Source organism: Dipodomys spectabilis, unplaced genomic scaffold (assembly GCF_019054845.1).
Source record: "Dipodomys spectabilis isolate Male_0828 unplaced genomic scaffold, ASM1905484v1 ptg000079l, whole genome shotgun sequence".
Classification (NCBI taxonomy): domain Eukaryota; kingdom Metazoa; phylum Chordata; class Mammalia; order Rodentia; family Heteromyidae; genus Dipodomys; species Dipodomys spectabilis.
The window spans coordinates 1003089-1022477 of NW_024870756.1; the positions used below are offsets into that span (position 1 = coordinate 1003089).

At 42.4% G+C, this 19389-nt stretch overlaps 1 protein-coding gene across 1 annotated transcript in view; it reads left to right on the plus strand.

Moving 5' to 3' along the window:
* Nucleotides 1-19389, plus strand: part of Antxr1 (ANTXR cell adhesion molecule 1) — a 211470-nt gene that overhangs the window by 129433 nt on the left and 62648 nt on the right. The window contains exons 14-16 of the mRNA XM_042683107.1: nt 11903-11944; nt 18593-18688; nt 19201-19368. Of these exons, the coding sequence (XP_042539041.1) occupies nt 11903-11944; nt 18593-18688; nt 19201-19368 (306 nt within the window). The remainder of the gene's footprint in view (nt 1-11902; nt 11945-18592; nt 18689-19200; nt 19369-19389) is intronic.

Below are 19389 nucleotides of genomic sequence, written 5' to 3' on the forward strand. Positions count from 1 at the left end.
CTCTAACTCCCACCATAAAGAAAGGTATCATCATTATTTCATTAATTTTAGCTAACTTTTGTAGGACACACTCTGTGTCCTCTAAGTGATGAGTTACCACTGGTCTAAGTACTTTGGCTCCATAATCAGGAATAGCTGGCTTTTTCCCCATCACAGTCACCTGGGATCACCACAGAGCTCCAGAAAATGTCCCTCAGATAGCATAGGTCCTAGAATAACCTACCCTACTAATAATCTTGTGTTCCCAAAGGAAGTATGTCTGTCTGTTCACTAGTTTCTATTCTTTGGCCCCTAGACTGGAAAAATTCTTAAATGAAGTAGTATCAAATAAAGAGGAAAGTATCGATCTGATATGTCTAGTATTTCATGTGAGTTTGAAATGTTCACTGCTGGGCTACATAGTATTTCCGCTCTCCCAGCGAGGAACTCATGATGGGGAAATAGGCAGTGAGCTTCATTTTATATCAGAAATTCCAGCATTTAGCACAGAAGCTAGGGATTTTTAACTGTGTATGGAACAGAACTGGACCAGGACTACAAATACATAGAGCACTGAACTTAGAAAGGAGGGGTAGATGGCTTCCAATTGAAAGAGATGACAAAAGTAGGAGATAAGAAACCAGACCACAATGGGGACTCTGTGGCAGGGACTTATGGAAAAGATGATGCAAGGCAGATTAACACAGGTGTTTCTAGGCATAGACCTAGGATAGGAACAATTCTCAGTCAAATAGTAGTATCTCCACTGTACTGATTTACCAAGATGTTGAATAGCTCTCCTCATGGCAGCCCCAAGAGTTAAGTATATTTTTAAATACTTAAGCCTTTTATTTTCAGGGGGAAAAAAATCCCCATAATTCAACTAGACTACATTCTGTGTTGATTCAAAACAAGGACACTTTCAAGTTCAGAATTCTGAAGGAAAAATAAAAAGATAGAAATAAAATATTTTGCAGTAGACTCTTGAAAAGTGAGTGGATAGGGCGGTGGCAGCAAACAGTGAACACCAGGGCATCTATTTTGATCTTGTTCACTTAGAACCTGGGATTATCATAAACCGTTCCCTCTGGATGGAGCTGCTAGAAACAATATAACAGCCAAGGAAAACTCTACCAACTGCTAGCTGAGTGAGCGTGGACAAATTACTTAATCCCTCTGTCTTTCTGTACTGGTACAATAAAAGCCCTGACCCCCTAAATAAAGATAAAAGAGTTTATACATAGAGTTGTGAGAAAGCAAATAGCAAGTGCTATTCATTATTCTTTTTTTTTTTTTTTTTTTTTTGTCGGTTGTGGGCCTTGAACTCTGGGCCTAAGGGCTGTCCCTCAGCTCTTCAGCTCAAGGTTAGCGTTCTACCACTTGAGCTACAGCATCACTTCCGGTTTTCTGGTGGTTTATTGGAGATAAGAGTTTCACAGAGTTTCCTGCACGGGCTGGCTTTGAACCTCGATCCTCAGATCTCAGCCTCCTGAGTAGCTAGGATTACAGGCGTGAGCACCGGCCCAGCCTCATTATTCTTAATAGTATTAGTATTAAATATTCTAATGTAGTAGGAGATGTACTGCTATACTGTGTGGCAATAGATTCACAGTGGTGGAAAATGTTTCTCAAACCTTTAATTATGGGAAGCAGCATCACCCAAGGCAGGATTGTTTTTGCAATATCCCAAATATTTGTCAATGAATATCTGGTTACGTCCCTATTGCTTTGAGAAGCAGTCCCAAAGCAATCTGATTTTGCAAGTCCCAAAGGATTCCTTACTAAGGGAAGATTGTGGAGATTAATTTTCCTGCTTATGATGTCTATTAAAACAGACCCCATCCCCCACTGCTGAAAGCTGGCCTAGGCTCCAGTGCTTGATGTGTCCCCAAAACTCTGTTGATCACTTGCTTCTGTGATGAGTGATTGTTCTGATGGAACAGAATAAAGTCATGTGTTTTCTGAATGAAGTAAACAGGAGGGAAGGCAAACATGAGTTTTCCCAAAGGACCTTGTTCAAAAGATTCTGGAAAGCTCCTCTATCCTGAGTAGCAGCATCTCTCACTACACTCCTCTAACCAAGGGTCTCTTTTTAAACATGATCTCTAAATTTCCCTCTGTCACTCCCCCTAATTTGGCAACTGTCCCATAACCTGAGAGCAATGTCACATCTCAAAGCTGGGAGAATAGTCAGAGAGCAGGAGGGACCTGCAAATTATGGGACACATGTGATAACTGCACTGCCACCCTAGGATTCGTATTGACAGTGAGTGCTCCTTACTCCACCCCAGCCATGCTGAGTTTAACCCTTCAGTGACTAGATGACATAAAGTCCTGGAGAGTGGCTCGATGGAATAGGAATAGGCCCTCGGATGCTGCTTTACTAGCCATAAAAAGCAATCTTGTTGAACTGCAGTTGGAACTGCCATCTCAGCCTCCTCTTATTTCTTCCTTGTCATGTCTAGAAAGAGAAGTCCAATAGGAGAGGGAGACTGGGGATGATTTCCCATCCTATTTGACCAGTCTCAAGGAATTTCTCTCAACCCTCCCCATTTGCCTGGAGACCTCCATTCTTCCTCTGACCCTTTCCTGCTTAGTAGAAACCTATTTTTGTAGCCTTGAAAAAAAAATGGAGGCTAACCAGTGATAACTCTTCAACTTCCAGCACTTTGCCATGTGTGTCCTCCTCCAACAGGGGGATCTGGTCAGATCAGAGGGGACCCTCTCCTGCTGTGCCTCATACTCGCTTCCCACGTGTGATGTCCTTGAGCCTTTCACTCCAGCTCTTCCATCTTCATCCTTTATGTTCACTTCTATTCGATGAAGCCTACTCTTCCTCAATACATGTGCCATTGCCCTTCCTGCTGCCCAAGATGGAGACTATCGAGTGACCACTAGTGTCCTCTGTCATACTTAGTGTGCCTGGAGATGGTCCTCCTATCCATTTATCAAGGAACTTAGAAATTTACTGAGTAGCAGTTTTGATCCAGGCAATCTGTTAAGCTCTGGAGACCTAAGGCCCTAGCTTTATCAGCTTCATTTAACAGATGAAGACAGACACGTACAAGTATGACAGTATTAACAGTGCCACAATGAAGCAAGCACAGAGCTAAAGGAGCCCATCCCCACAAAGGAAGGGTGAGAATTAAGACTGGAGCAGTTGGGACAAGAGCTAGAACTTTGTTTAAGAGCCATTGAACAGGCAGGAGCAGGAAGTGAATTAGATCATGATCTGATTGCTTTTTAAAATTATTTATTTATTGGGGCTGGGAAGGTGGCTCAGTGGTAGAGTGCTTGCCTTGCATGCATGAGGCCCTGGGTTTATTCCTCAGCACCACATAAGCAGAAAAAGCCGGAAATGGTGTTGTGGCTCAAGTGGTAGAACGCTAAACTTGAGCTGAAGAGCTGAGGGACAGCGCCCAGGCCCAGAGTTCAGGCCCTGTGACCGACTATATATGTATATATATATAATTTATTTATTTTGTAGTACTAGCTTTTGAACTTTGGGCTTTATTTCTCTCTTGTATGCAGGTCCTGTAGCACTTAAACCACGCCTCCAACATTTTATTTCATAAGGTATTTTTCAGATAGGATCTCACACTTTTTCCCAGGCCAACAGTGATACAAGATCCTCCCACTCTGACTGCTGAGTAGCTGGAACCACAGTATCTACCACCACACCCAGCTTTCTTTTGAGATAAGTTCTCACTAAATTTTGCCTTGGATCACCTCAAATTGAGATCCTTATAACTCTTCCTCCCTAATTGCTAGAATTACTGTCATGTGCCACCATGCCTGGCCCAGTTACTCTTTTTTTCTGTCATGGGGCTTGAACTCAGGGCCTGGATGCTGACCCTTTTGCTCAAGGCTAGATCTCTACTACAGCTGAGTTACAGTGCCACTGCCAGTTTTCTGGTAGTCAACTGGGGATAAGAGTTTCACAGACTTTCCTGCCCTAGCTGGCCTCAAATCTCAGCCTCCTGAGTAGCTAGGATTCTAGGCATGACCCAGCAGCACCAGGCCAATTGCTTTTTCATGAGAAGATTCTCTTTCATGAAGTTGAGAAATACTAAAATAACAGAAAGTTATTGGTGTTTAAGCAGAAGAACCCTAGGCTGAGACAATTGCATTCCCTCCTTAGTTCCACAATGGTATTTCAAGCACCTACTGAGCACTAGGTATTGTGCTGTGCTAGAACTGAGAGGGGTGGGGCATGAGTAGTATATAATTTATACATTGTCCTAACTACACCAGAAAAACTGAACCATCGTGGAAGAAATTATACACAGATGTACAGTATTTTCATAATAAAAAAAGAAATCAGGCACAGAAGGAAGCCACCCACAATCTGATGGAACTGTATTTGATAGTGGTTTCTTAAGTGTTTATATTAATATTTCATAGCTTGTGCCTATAATAGACAACTTTTATTTGTATCAAATGTTGTATAACAAAAGACATGTCTGTTTCTTTGACTCCTAAAAATATGTCTACTTATTGGAAAGTTATTAGCATATCAGGAATCTAAGTGGAAAGATCTTGCTATATTTTGCAAGATGGAAAAGTTCTGGAATTTGTTGCACAACAGTGTAAATAGAGCTAATGCTACTGAACTGCACACTTAAAATGATAAGATGGTAAACTTTAGATTTTTAATGCAATTAAAAAGAAAAGAAAAGCCGGGCACCAGTGGCTCACACCTGTAATCCTAGCTACTCAGGAGGCTGAGATCTGAAGATTGAGGTTCAAAGCCAGCCCAGGCAGAAAAGTCCATGAGGCTCTTATCTCCAATAAACCACTAGAAAACCAGAAGTGGCGTTATGGCTCAAGCAGTAAAGCGCTCGCCTTGAGCTGAAGAGCGCAGGGACAGTGCCCAAGCTCAGAATTCAAGCCCCACGACCAACAACAACAACAACAAAAAAGAAAGATCTCTTATCAAGTTATACCCTAATTATATCACCAAACTATTTAGATCAAATTAAATAATTATATTTCCGCTCAAATAAAAGCTAATATTTTTATTTGGTTTTTCAAGATCATGTACATGCATTCAAAATTTTCCTCTGTGTAAACAAATTCTATTCCCTTTGATTCTCAAAAGTCTTGTAAGTACTTTTCAAGTAATTATATAAAGAATCATGTTCGATTCACTATTGAATTTCAAGGATAGTTCAATAAATAAGCCCCTTGGACATCTCCAGTGACAAATCATAAGGACAAAAATTAGTGAAAAACGTAAAATGCCTTAACTTGAAATAGAAATAAAGTCTTCAAACAATGCTCTCCCACACCTTTAAGCATCACATTTCATTTGAAGGGCCGGACACCCAAGCCTAACATCACCAAAGGGATTTGCTGTTTGTTGAATTAAAACATGACTTCTGCAAAGCAGCTCTTTATCCTGGCAGGCATCTTGGACCTAAACTGATGTACATCTTGACCCCCTCCCAGCCTCCACCCATTCCCATCTGAACACTTCTCATCGTAGTGCTTACAAGCTTGATTTTCACTAGCACAGAGAACTCTACTGTGACCTACCCTCCCTTCCTGAGCTCAGTGCCCTACTCCCACACCCAGTCCTTACTCATCTCTACCTTCTCTTGAGAACTTCTCTCCTCCCTAGTGAGCTGATCTCATTATTTGTCTTATAGACCACTCGTTGTGTCCGTGTGCCTGCAGGTGAAATGAGAAGGGGCTGGCTATCATTAGAGATAATATCTCCCAACATCTGTCAAAGGGAAGAGCAAATCCTTTCACTTCCAATTCCATGTGGAAAAAAAAACTTAAAAATTGGAACGCTATTGTGTCTAAGGGTGATTCCCCATGTTCTTAGCTTCTATAGGTGAATCGCTTCCTCAATTTCAAGATTCCCTGACCCTATGCGAATAGGAGATATGAACGAGAGGCATTTAGATAATAGGTCTGAAAGACAGCACTAAACCAAGTTGAAGAACTTTCTGTTGGAGGGCTTTTCCCTTCAAGAGGATTGTTTGCATTGGAAATCTTCAAACTTATTGTGAACTTGGAATTCCTCCTTGGCCTATCCCTGCCCCCCACCCTCACAAGCACCTATTGCCCAACTCTGGCAGGACACTGGCATTCTACCCACAATCCTAGGGAAAGTGGAAGTAACTGAAAGAAAGAGTTCCTGGATTATGAGACACAGTCTCTTTCCTCTCTTTCCTGCTCTTCTTGGAAGCTACATTAACCCTGAAGAATTTGAAAATATCTTGAGCATCCTAAGCACACATCTCGGTGTGCCCTGCACCTGCTCAGATCCCACTGGCTGCTAATGGCTGGGCTTAGCTCATATGTAACACAGGCAGAGGCCAAAGGTTTCTCTTCCAAGCTGCAGGAGTTGTAAACTTTTATTTGAACAGAATTCTGTAGACACTTGCATGTCATCTAATTGTGACTATGTACTATCATTCTTCTATATTACCACATAGATCACTTAGGTCCTATCAATTCGTTATCATTCAGCCATGACTGTCACTGTGATACATGTGGCCATTTAAACTGTCCCATCTTTTGGAAAATGAGATAAGGGAACCAAATTTATTTGAAATTTGAGCTCCAAATGAAGAAGGAAGAGAAGGAAGAGGAGGAGGAGGAAGAGGAAGAGGAGGAGGAGGAAGAGAAGGAAGAGGAGGAGGAGGAAGAAGAGGAGGAGGAGGAAGAGGAGGAGGAGGAGGAGGAGGAGGAGGAGGAGGAAGTAGTGTAGGGGGAAGGACAGGGAGGAGGGGGAGAAGGAGAAAGAGGAAAGTAGCTAAGCACATTTCTTTGAAAATCTCCTTTGCTACAGTCCAACATCCTTGGCATCAGCCTTTGCCTTGCTTTCACAATAGAAATGCTGCAGTGGGCCAGCATTAATCAGCCCCTCAAGCCGTCGTGAGGTTTCTATAAAACTTAATCAGTCTGCATCCTGGAAAGAGTCATTGGTCTTCCAACCATTAGCATTTCAACTTTCCTGAAAATTTTTCCACGTCAGGTTGCCATTTTCCATTGGTTTCTTGACTTTTATTAGAGTACCTGTTATAAGATTCAGGGATCAGAATGCAAGGGAGTACAAAAAGGCAAGACCCCCTCTTATCTGTGTTATTAAACCCTTTGGCAGATTTCTTTTTGGACATGGAATAACATTTTTTCCTCCACACAACTCTCTTCCAATGCCCTCCTCATGAAGAACCTTCTAGCAGCAGTTGAGTTGGCAAAGAGATCAAGCCAGAAGTCTAGTATGAACAATGTTTTAAATTAAAGGCTCCACAAGGCCTTTACCATCTAAAAACACCATTTGTTTTAACTAATCCTTAGTGTAGGCCAGAAATAATGATTTATGAACAATCTGCTCCTCTTGATTACACAGCAAAACAAGAACACAAAAAAAAAAAATTCCTGGATAAACATGGTAAGAGCTGCTTGGATGCAGAGTCAGACTCATAAGAAAATAAGGGACATTTTTAAGGCCAGAGTCAAAAGAATCAGATGGTCAGCTGACCCAAAGCAGTGTCTGTCTGGGGAGAGATTTTCTGATCTCAATAACATATAGGTATGCCTTTCATTTAGGTCTCAGAATTGAGTCTTCTGCCTAAAATTAGGTCCTTGAGTGAGTGGCTGAGTTTTATGTATGTGTTCCTCAAAAGTCATGACCATAACTGTTCAGCATTTTAGAGTTCAAATTTAAACTACTTAGCTAGGCATAGTGGATCATCCCTATAATCCCAACACTAAAGAGGTTGAGACAGGAAGACCCAAAGTTCAAGGCCAGTCTAGAATATACAAATGAGACCCTGCAAAATAAAAGTATATTTGTAGCTAACAAGAGAAAGTCTGAATCCTCTACCCAAGCCTCGCAGGATTCCAGAGATGAATTCTAGAGGATTTCTTGATTGATCTCTTCCCCTGCTCAGCTGCTGCTCTTAGGTTCCTTGTCATTGGAAGAGAGTTGTCTGGAGGAGAAATGTTACTCTTAATCTGAAAGGCCATGAACTCACAATCCAAAATTATTCAAAACTTAGTTTATTGTTCAGACTTCTTGGAATTTTACTATACACATGAAAAAATCAAGAGAGCAGAAACTGGCTGGAGAAGTCAGGCTCTATCAATAGTATTGTCTTTATGCTCTCCAAAGCTATTGATGGTCATTCAAGAGCAGATGCATGTAAGATTCCCAAAGTGTCACCACTTCTCCTGGGCCAGAAAATGGGTGTCTAAGACATCACCGCATTTTGGAATTGGAACCCATAAAAACCATAGGATTAGGGCTGGGAAGATGGCTCAGTGGTAGAGCGCTTGCCTTGCATGCCTGAGGCCCTGGGTTCGATTCCTCAGCACCACATAAGCAAAAAGAAAAAAGCCAGAAGTGGCGCTGTGGCTCAAGTGGTAGAGTCCTAGCCTTGAGCTGAAGAGCTGAGGGACAGCGCCCAGGCCCAGAGTTCAGGCCCCACGACCGGACCCAAAAAAAATTAAAAAAAAAAAAAAACCATAGGATTACTTATTCAGAGCAGAGCACTGAAAACTGTAATCCTAGCTACTCAGGAGCCTGAGATCTAAGGATCAAAGTTGGAATCCAGTCCAAGCGGGAAGTACATGAGACTCTTAGCTCCATTTATCTACTAGAAAGCAGAGATGGAGCTGTGGCTTACAGAGTAGGATGCTACCCTTGAATAAAAAAGCGAAGGGACAGTACCCAGGCCCTGAGCTCAAATCCTACTACCAGTACAAAGCAAAAATTAAAACAAAAACTGTACAGGCACTAAAAGGAATAATGTGCTCTATAAAAATTCCACTATTAAATATCTTAAGTTCTTAATTAAAATTTTATATTAAGTAATCCTTGTATGATTTGGGATGTTAGAAAAATGAGCCACGCAGAGTCCTTGTGGACAAGAGTGTAGTGCAGGCCTGTTGTTTGGTAGCAGGGCCAATAGGAAGGAAGGACATTATTAGGGTGAAATGTCACCACACCAGAGGTGCAAGGCTGTGACTCACGATCCTGTTACTCATTCTGCAGAGGCTAAAAATAAAAAATTGACTTTTGTTGTTTTGCCTCTTTTCACTACCAAAAAGAAAAAGAAAGAAAATGAGAGAAGAGAAGACTAAAAGAAAGGAAAGGAATTAGGAAGGGAGGGAGGGAGGGAGGGAGGAAGGGAAGGAGGGAGGGAGGGAAGGGTAGTCTGTGTACTCGTGGACATCCCGTCCAGCTTTACCATTTGGAATAGCCATCTCTTTTTTATCTATTGGAATAGCCATCTCTTGACTTCACATTTTGCCTGTCTGGATCACACCCTTTAAGACTGCCCCACTGAGGGTCAGCTGCTTCTTTCTCAGGGCAGGCTGGTAGTGTTTGGGCTCTGAGCAGTGGGAAGACCTCTATCATCCTTCCTGATAGACCATCCAACCAGATGGGAAGGGTCTACTTCCTGTTTACCTAGACATGAAGACGTTGCTTTCAGAAGCTGGAGTATCCCACTTACAGTGTATCAGTGTAGAATCTAGATTACCAACTAATTCTCCTGTAGTTAGTATTTAGCAAGTCATGAGTTATCTTTTGAGTTCTCCTCTGGGTCTGGCACACTGTCAATCTAACGTAGACATTCAATAGATACCTAATAAATTAAACCAAGCAGCAACCCCACAAATGAGCTGGTCTGAGTGGTAAGCTATTTTATGCCCCCTGACCACTATGTGGACAGCAACAGTTTTATGAATCACTGGCTTCTCTGTATCTCCATCTGGAATCCACCTTACATAGTCATCTGGTATATGGCAGGATGGGGGAACAGCATTGGTCAAAGACATAACAAAGGCAGGAGCAGATAAGAAAGGAAAGAGAGATCCTCTCTGTACAGTATTTTCACAATAAAAAATTTATTTAAAAAAAGAAAAGAAAAGAAAGGCAAGACAGAATACTGATCATACATATTATCTATGGAATGCCTCCTCTGTACCAGGCATGTAACACACAATTGCTCATCATGACTTAATTCCTGCAAGGTTTGTGTTCTACTTGACAGTAGAGCTCAGGGAGGTGAAGACATGTCTCAGATCTTCACAGTCAGGAGAAGGAAGGTCTAGGGTTTACGTTTGATAGCTGTGCTGGGATTCTATGCAGAAAAGGAGCCAAAATAAAACTGCTGCTCTAACCAGAACCTATTCATAGACACAGATTTGACATGCCTCAAAACTCTGTCAGCTGCTGTGTTCCAAACATTTGGGTCTTCTACTCACTTTCCTGCCTTTCTTTCAAATCACTGCCTGCCCCCCCCCATCCTCACCCCTTCCTCCAGTTTCCAAGCATTTCCTGTTTCAAAGCAAGTCACTGCCCCAGGGATGATGGGAAATCAACATTGGACAGTGATGGTTCTCTCCAGAGGTTTCCTTAAGGAATTCTAAGCCAAGGTTGAGTGGGTGAGAAAAGCATGGCTCCCACAGTGGCCAGGAAGTGGAGGAAGATGAAATGATAGTTCAAAACCTCAGGAGCCCTTTATCTCTGCTTCTTCAATTAATTGAATACTGGGCTTTCAGATACTTGGAATTTCATTTCACTGGCTGAAGTTGGTAGTCTGCCCCATTGTACAGAGATAGCATTATGGATAATGGGTAGGGTTCCCGTCTTCATTCTCCGACTGACCCTACTGAGGTCTCAGAATTATAAAATCCCAAAGGGAGATGAACTTGATGTGGACATATGAGGAAGAGCTTGATACTAGTAGAGGGTCCTGTCTGTAGCCAGAGATGAGCTCCCTGAATTGATGGGTCTCATGGGCAGTCCCCACTCACCTACACTCAGCCCTGATGCTAAGACATCAAGTTATCTGTGATGAGTTCAGGAGTCCTCTAAAGAAAAGTGATGCTTTAGAGGAGCCAAAATTCCAACAAGTTTGGAGTGAGGGTCAGAAGCTCCCAAGGGATATATTGGGTCACAGTAGACAATAGCCCAAACTGCATGTAAGAGACCCTAACTCCAGCTAACTTCAAGAGCATTTCTTTTATGAGTAGGATGAACAGATTGGAGATAAGCATACCACCCAGCCATCTTTATTCCCTATTCTTCTCCCCTGGGTCATCTATCCTCTCATGGGGAAGAGGCTCTCCATTATAAACCTGTTCTAAATGTCCATGTATCTCTTGACCTTGATGATGGGGCCATTGCGGAGTACCCTCTTACAAAATGGTTGTGAAATCTTTATGTCTCTAAATGCCAGTGGTCTGAGAGAGATCCATGGCCATTCCTCCTTCACTGCCTTCAGTCAGGGATTGCTCAGCCTGACCATCATACCTTCTCTCCATGAGAAGAACACTGGAGTCAGTGACAGAGGATTTCTGGTCACCTAGGTATAGCCCATACTCAGCTCATTTTTGTAGTACAGTCGTAACTTCCATTGTGTAGTTATCCTTCATTAGATGTATAGATGGTTGGATAGATGGGTGACTGATTTAGTGCATAACTATCTAGACAAATAAATGAATGAATATATTTGTAAGCTAACTACCTAAAGGAAGTAAGAAATTAAAAATATCAATTTGGGAACATTTGTCTCTATACAAAACTTACACATTATAACCAACAAATGGTAGTGCTAAGGGTGAACAAATGCAGCAGTGGTACTCACTAGACACTTGAAAATGTGGTGAGGATGGGAGGAATATCTGTAACTGTACTGTAACCCCTCTTAACATCACTTTTATAATAACGAAAAGCTATAAGACAATATAACCATCAATCTGGGTCCTACTCTAACTAACTGAGCTACTCTGTCCAGATAGTTCATGACACAGATTGTCTCCCTTGCTTGAGCCATCCCCAAGGTAATTATGGCCACACAACCAAAGACCAAAGCAAGTTAACCAAAGAGAAGGCTTTTAGAAAGCAGATGGCTGAAGACTTCCATTGATTTGTCCCTTTTCTTTTTCTTTACAGATTATCAAGGAAGTCCCTCCACCCCCTGTAGAGGAGAGTGAGGTAAGTAGCCACATGGGCAGGGTGGCAGAATGTGATGGGAAGCTATTTGGACCCTTAGTCCCCTGCCAAGCAGGATCTGGACTCCACTGTGTGTGAAGCAGCAGGAAAGGAAACTTTTATCCATATACTAACAAAGGATGAACAAGCACTGAACTAAAGACAGAATGGTGTCCTCCCGCACAGAAAAGATTTAAGATGCAAACACTGATGTTTTCAGTACAGTTATTTGGAGTTGTGAGGATCTGATTTTTCCTCTAAAACACTTTAGAGAAAAAAATCTTCTCAGTGCAGATTTATGCTTTATGTATGCAAATCAGTGCAAATTTGCCACATTCTCCAAATAATCGTTGGTTCTAGGAACAGCCCGGTGCTAAAGTATTCCAGTTTTCTTTAATTTAAAACAGCATTACCTAAAGATTTGCCAGGCAGTAATGAAAATATGCTGGAGGAGGATATGCTAATATCCTGGCCTCACTCTCAAATCCTCATCATCTAGAGGAAAAAAGAAATTGTATATCCTACTACCAAAAGGACCAGTAAGCAGTTCTGATGCAGAAATGGCCTGGCATGGAAAATAATGGGGCATGGAAAATAAGGGCCAATCATGAAGAAGATCATCTCAGGGCAGGAATGCCTGGATTAACTGGAGTTCCCCAGAACAATGCTCACCAATTTAAAAGCCAGACAATGGAGCTAGGCACTTACTAGGACCAAAAGATACACTGATAAACTTTCAAGTTCTTACCTCAATCCCTGAAGCCTACCATTGCATGTAAACCTGCTCATCTCTCTTTTTCCCAATGCTTTTGTCCAATTTCCTGCATACAGAAAGGAAGATGATTAGATTTAAAATTCCATGTGTCTCTTATGTGCTAGACCATATGCATGTAAGCTCAGGGATTTAATAGCTGCAATCAATTAAAGCACATCTTGGTGGAATGCTAGCTTTCTGCCCAGAAGTCAAGGGAGGAAATTGCACTGCTGCGCAAAGTGGAGGGAGAAAATAAGAGAGGAAAAAAAAAAAACTTTCTTAACATCCACAAAGCCTTTCCTTAATCCTTCAAGAGCAGGCAGCACACTAGGTCCATGGTTCCTGTTTGGCTTTAACTCTGTTGTATGCAGCTGTCTCTTAGACTCCCAAAGAAAACAGAGCTAGAGGCTGTCTCAATGGGGCTGCTGTGTTGGCCCTGTGGTGAAGAGTTCCCTCCCTCTCCTAGTTTTAGTTAGAATTGCTGCTCTTTCTTCTGCTACTGGCTCCGCATTTGCCTTTAGAAGGTGATGTGGCAGCCTCAGTGGCCAAAGTATGCCGGGGGATTCAGACAGGAGACTATGGGGTCTGATGTGCCCCAGATCCAGCATCTAACAGAGCTCCCCATATTCTACAAGCCCAACACATATTTGTAGGATGCAGCATTCTATCCAACCACACAATCTTGGAACCAAACAAAGAAAGAATAGCTTAAAGCAAAGGGGGTGGGGGGGGGGGGAATAACTGAGTTTTTCCAGTTTCATCTACCACACTGACCCAAAGAAGGTAAACATTGTATCTAAAACAGAACAACAACCTGGAGAGAATTGAGACCTGCAGGATTGTATGTAGCTGGCCAGGAACAGGTTGATTATTTTAGCATGTGTGTTGGCCCCAGTGGTTCCTTGGCCCCAATCCCCTTCTTAATAGATTTTGGCAGGGAAAAAAGAAAGAAAGAAATCTCACCGAAACAAATAATGTAATTTATCCCAAGCAAAAGTATTTTATACAATGCCCTGAAAATTTCAATCTGAGCCTTAGACAACCTTCTCTACTCCAGTTCTCCATGTTCAGATCCCACCAGGGTCCAAGCTTAGCTTATTGCAGCTCTCTTCACAAAACATACTGTTATCCCTTTCACCAAGCTAACTCCTCCTTTCTCCTTCTCTGTATGTGTTAACTTTTCCTTCTAGAAAAAATCATTAGCCAAGTGCCAGGGGTTCAGGCTTGTAATCCTTAGCTACCAAGGAAGCTGAGATCTGAGAATAGTGATTCAGAGCCAGCCCAGGCAGGAAAGTCCATGAGACTCTTATCTCCAAAAATTTGGGAGTGGTGCTGTGGCTCAAAGTGGTAGAGCACTAGCCTTAAGCAAAAAGCTCAGGGTCAGCAGCGCCCAGGACCAGAGTTCAAGCTCCATAGAAAGAAAGAAAGAGAGAGAGGGAAGGAAGAAGGGAGGAAGGAAGGAAGGAAGGAAGATAGATTAGACTGCTGGCTTTTTGAAGGTCACAATCTATATCTAGTTAGCCTTTGTCAATCGTCAAAGCACTTAACACAAGCAGAGAGTGATGGCGCCATCCTATAATCTCAGCACTTGTGAGACTAAAACAGGCAGATTCAAAGTTCAACACCGGCCTGGGCTATACAGTGAGAGACTATCTTCTCAAAAAAATAAAAAGAAAAAATTTTAAAGATCTTCCCATAGTTTCTAACAATAACTATATAAAGCCAAATTTTCTCTCTGCCATGTTTCTGAGTAAGTTAAGTACTAATTATCTAAGCATTTATCAATTCTATAACCATCAATCCTAAGGACGACATGTCTACTCTACAAATAACTTAGAAAATTCTGAAAACTGTATCACTCTTCATAATAAGCCTATTTCAAGTGGAATCTTCTTTGATAGGGAATATCAAAATGTACAATGCAAAAAGGAATTACTTTCTGAGATCCTGTGAAGCGAAGTGCCTGGAATTTGGAGAGCTCAACAAAAGCAAGGAGCTCTATGTTAACTAAGAGGATGCTTTTGGAGTTAAGAGTCTTCAGTAATTTGCATCAGAGTGGGGATTCTTCACTAAGTCCCTATTCCAAGTAACTGGTGATATATGAGAAAATGTAGTAATGGAGGACACCATTCAATGTCTTCATTCAAGTGTAATCACTTTCCATGGATTCTCCAACTGCATTTGAAGTTTCTATCAGGCTCTTTAGGCTGAAAAACACTCAATTAATAGTTATTACATTATGGATGTTGATATTTCCTATTAAAGAGGACCAAAAGCTCATGATAGAGGTGAATGAAGTTGTCTTCATTCTCTAAGTTTAGTTATTTATATAGTAGCTATGTCTTCCTTAGGTTGTGATGGATACAGAACTAATGGGTGTTTTAGTAATTAATACTTAACTATTACATGTTAAATATAGTACATAATATAAATAATATAACTTATAATGTATGTGGTATAGGGAAGGCTTGAGTTCATTTTGTTATTAATTGTAGTTGACACTACTTGAAGTATTAATTGGAACCAGTTCAAACTAGCCCAGGATGAATAGACCCAGATAGACTATGGTTGAAGAATTATCAAGAACTGAGCAGCTCCAGGCACCAGACTCCTAAAGGGCATATTTTGCTCTCTTAACATCTCTGATTCATTCCATTAATTCCTTTTCCATGAATTCTTCATTCCCTCATTTCTCTGGACCGTTCTGATTCCCCAGGCCTTTATTTCTGCCCCCACTACATTTCAGTCTCTCAGTTTTTATCTCTCAGTTCCCAGCAGGGGGGATATTCTTACCCCTACTGATCTTTTCCCGCTACATTATAGATCATAAATCACAGTTCACAGCCAACCAATGGGCTGGCTGCACTTGAGTCAGGGCCCCATTCCTGGTCCAGTCAGCTATGACCAAAGGGAAGAATCATTTTCTTCCTAACAAGCCACAGCCATGATCATGGAGAGAATAAGTTTCCTTGGAATGAGGAGTAGTTTGACTTACTAACAAACTGTAGTCTAAGGAACCACCAAAATACAAACTACTGCCAGTATTCCATGCACCTGTCACTCATGCAGGATCCCAACTTCACACACTTGAAAGAAAAGACATAACAGGAAGCCCCTGACTGAGTGGAAATTTGGTTATGGCTGAGCCTTAAGCAGTTACATGTCTCAGACAGAGAATACACATGGAGTAAACATGCTGGGAAAGAGAAACCTCTTCTCATGCCCACTTTAGATATGTAGCTCACATCAGTACCTGCTGTGCTCTTCCGAATCATGCTGCTTTGGCCAGACCCAGTTTGGACTGATGAAAACCAAAACAGCCCCTTTCTGGGACCTGGAGACCCTCCCCCACATTAAGTTGGACACCAGTGATTTATACCTATAATCCTAGCTACTCAGAGGTCTGAAATCTGAAGATCATGGTTCAAAGTCAGGAGAGGCAGGAAAGTCCATGAGACTCTAATCTCCAGAGCTGAGTCGTCTTCCTCCTTCCACCGCCTCCCCAGCCTCCAGCGGGGATGGCGCAGCAGATCTTCACAACGAATGTCATTCCTGGCCCCTGATGCCAAGGACTCAGCCGCTAGGTCTTTATTTTTCAACTTAACCCCAATGATGACCATTTTACCATCATGAATTCATGCTCAATGGGAACTTCACATGACCTCTCCAAACGAGCGTCCCAAGCACTGTCGCAGAGGGCAACCTTTTCTCCAAAATGCCCTGGGAAAAGAAGGCTGTGAGAGCACACGCCTGGCTAGGCAGGGCTGTGGGAAGCTCGGCTCGGGTTTGTTGGCAGTAAAAGACCCTTAAATAGAAGGTAACTCAGTGGTAGAGCGCTTGCCTTGCATGCATGAGGCCCTGGGTTCGATTCCTCAGCACCACATACGCAGAAAAAGCTGGAAGTGGCGCTATGCCTCAAGTGGTACTTGCCTGGAGCTGAAGAGCTGAGGGACAGTGCCCAGGCCCAGAGTTCAGGCCCCATGACCGCCAAAACAAAAAACAAAAAACAACATGACTCTTCCTTCCATCTATCTTCCATTCTCACAACTGGGAGCTTTTGCCACCATCCCCTCAGGATGTCCTCGAAGCAAATAGCTCATTTCCACTCTTTCCTATGTATCTCTTAGCAATTGCCCAAAAGCCCCAGTTCTGCTACTTACTCATACAAAGCAGTTTGCATTAGCCAGATCTGTCTTCCAGTAATCGTAGAGGACACCAAAGCCTCTGTATTAAAAACAGGATAGCTGAGGATTTTTATGCTTGCTGGCCTTACCCATCTGTAGTCTATCTGTGGAGGGTAAAGGGTGGGTTTTTTCAGGAGAGAGGTAGAAATTCACCCTCAGGTACTGCTGTTGTGGATTCTCTGGAGTCTGTGTGTTTACTCCACCAATTTTGACCAAATGAAAATATATGTCAAAGCTTCCCTTCTCTTCCTGTGGATTGCAAAACTCTCCCAGGTTCTAGAATGTGTAAACACAGACATATTGGAGGGGAAACTCTGACTCTCCCTTTGGTCAAACCCTAAGGCCTTTATGTTGGTTTTTTTTTTATTGTTGTTGTTATTTGAGTTTGTCAGGCAAACTAGGACCAAGAGACTAAAGGATAGCCTTGATGGATCAGGAGTGAGCATGTGCACACATTTCTTCGGTCTAGGCATTGCCTGTTGTGAGACAAACGCCACTGGAGCTGGCCCATGACTGGAGGGATGGCTGAGGAATACAGGGAAACCTGGGAAAGGATCGGGACAGGCTTTATGCATTTATTATGTCTAAGTTCTGGGAAAGTTTGCAAACTAGAGAAAACCAATGGTAAATCTTTTAAAATTCATATAGTAATGTATGCCAGTGGTGGAGGGAGAGGGTGTTTCCTGGAGAAGACATCACAAACCAGGCCAGAACTTGACCTTTAAGTCACTCCTTTGCTCTGGATCTGATGATCCTCTCCATGAAGGCCCCATCATCAGTTAGAGTTCAGAGGTGTCAGGATTAAAGTTATAAATTCACAAGTCATCAGTATGTGGATGAGGTTACATGAGATCCCGCCATGACTGTTTCTATTTTCTGCTGCAATAAAACAGTGGCTGAGAGTGAGTAACATAAAGAAAAGACCCTATTTCTTACAATTCTGGAGAGTTCTATTTCTGGGGCACATATCTAGGGACCACCTTTTGTTGAGTCATGTCATGTCAAAGTAGAAGGAAAAGAGAACATGTAAAAAAGACAGCAGTAGAATGAAGAGAGGACCAGCTGGCCCTTTCAACAAGGGCAGTCTTGAGATGACTAACTCACTCCCAAGAAAACAACATGAATCTGTTTGAGAGGGTCTACAGTCATCTCTTTTTTTATTCTTTTTTTTGGGGGGGGAGGGGTTGTGAGGCCTGAACTCTGGGCCTGAGTGCTGTCCCTCAGCTCTTCAGCTCAAGGCTAGCGCCCTACCACTTGAGCCACAGCACAACTTCCAGGTTTTTTCTGCTTTTGTGGTACTGAGGAATCGAACCCAGGGCCTCATGCATGCAAGGCAAGCGTGCATGAGCACCCTACCTCTAAGCCAACTTCCTAGCCCTCTAGTCATACCATGGCACTGGGATTATAGTTCTACATCAGGAACTCTGTATGACACACTTCAATCATATTATTCTGAAAAAGGAGTTAAGATACAGTGGACAGCAGGTTCCAAGATTGTGCCATAGCCTTACCTGGTAGAACTGCTATTATACCTACTTTATTAATAAGGAAAATACCATTGGATGGTAACTGCCTCACCCAGTATCAAGTGAACATTGGGACTGGGATTTAACCTGGGTAATCTGACACACAAACTGCTCCCATCCGTTTTACCATAGTGGACACATACATGCAGCAAGCTGCTTTGTCTTCAGGTGCCAAATCTCTTTACAGGAAGAAGACGATGATGGTCTGCCTAAGAAAAAGTGGCCTACTGTAGATGCCTCTTACTATGGTGGGCGAGGTGTTGGAGGCATAAAAAGGATGGAGGTAAGCGAATAGCCTAGTGCACATTTAGCTATGGAGACCCATGGCAAATGCTGACATGGGATCTGGTGCCTGAGATTCTGGTGAGAATGTAGATTGTGGAAGAGATGGGAAATAGCAAAGTGGGAGGTGTAGCCTTTACTATGCACCTCCATGTCTGTGGGAGTCAGAACAGGTCATTCACTTGCTCAGATTCCTTCATGGTTTCCTTTCTTACTTAATAAAATCCAAAGTTTTCTGGCCTTTACATGCTTTGTCCATTGTCTGGACAGTTCCTCCTCTGAAAATTGATCTCTCTTTCTCTCTCTCTCTCTCTCTCTCTCTCTCTCTCTCTCTCTCTCTCTCTATTTTTCTCTCTGTGTGTCTTTCTTTCACTCTCTCACCCTCTAAGCAGTTGAGGATTGGATAGTATGTGTGTTGCACACTGCAATCATACGCATGCTTGTCATTCCTACTCTCAAAGGGCAGCCTATTATATTTTGTCATTTTATTTTATTGTATTTTCTTTATTTTAGGTTCGTTGGGGAGAGAAGGGCTCCACAGAAGAAGGTGCTAAGCTAGAAAAAGCAAAGAATGCAAGAGTCAAGATGCCAGAGCAAGAGTATGAATTCCCTGAGCCTCGAAATCTCAACAACAATATGCGTAGGCCCTCTTCTCCCCGGAAGTGGTACTCTCCGATTAAGGTAAGTCTTTATTTTTTTTTT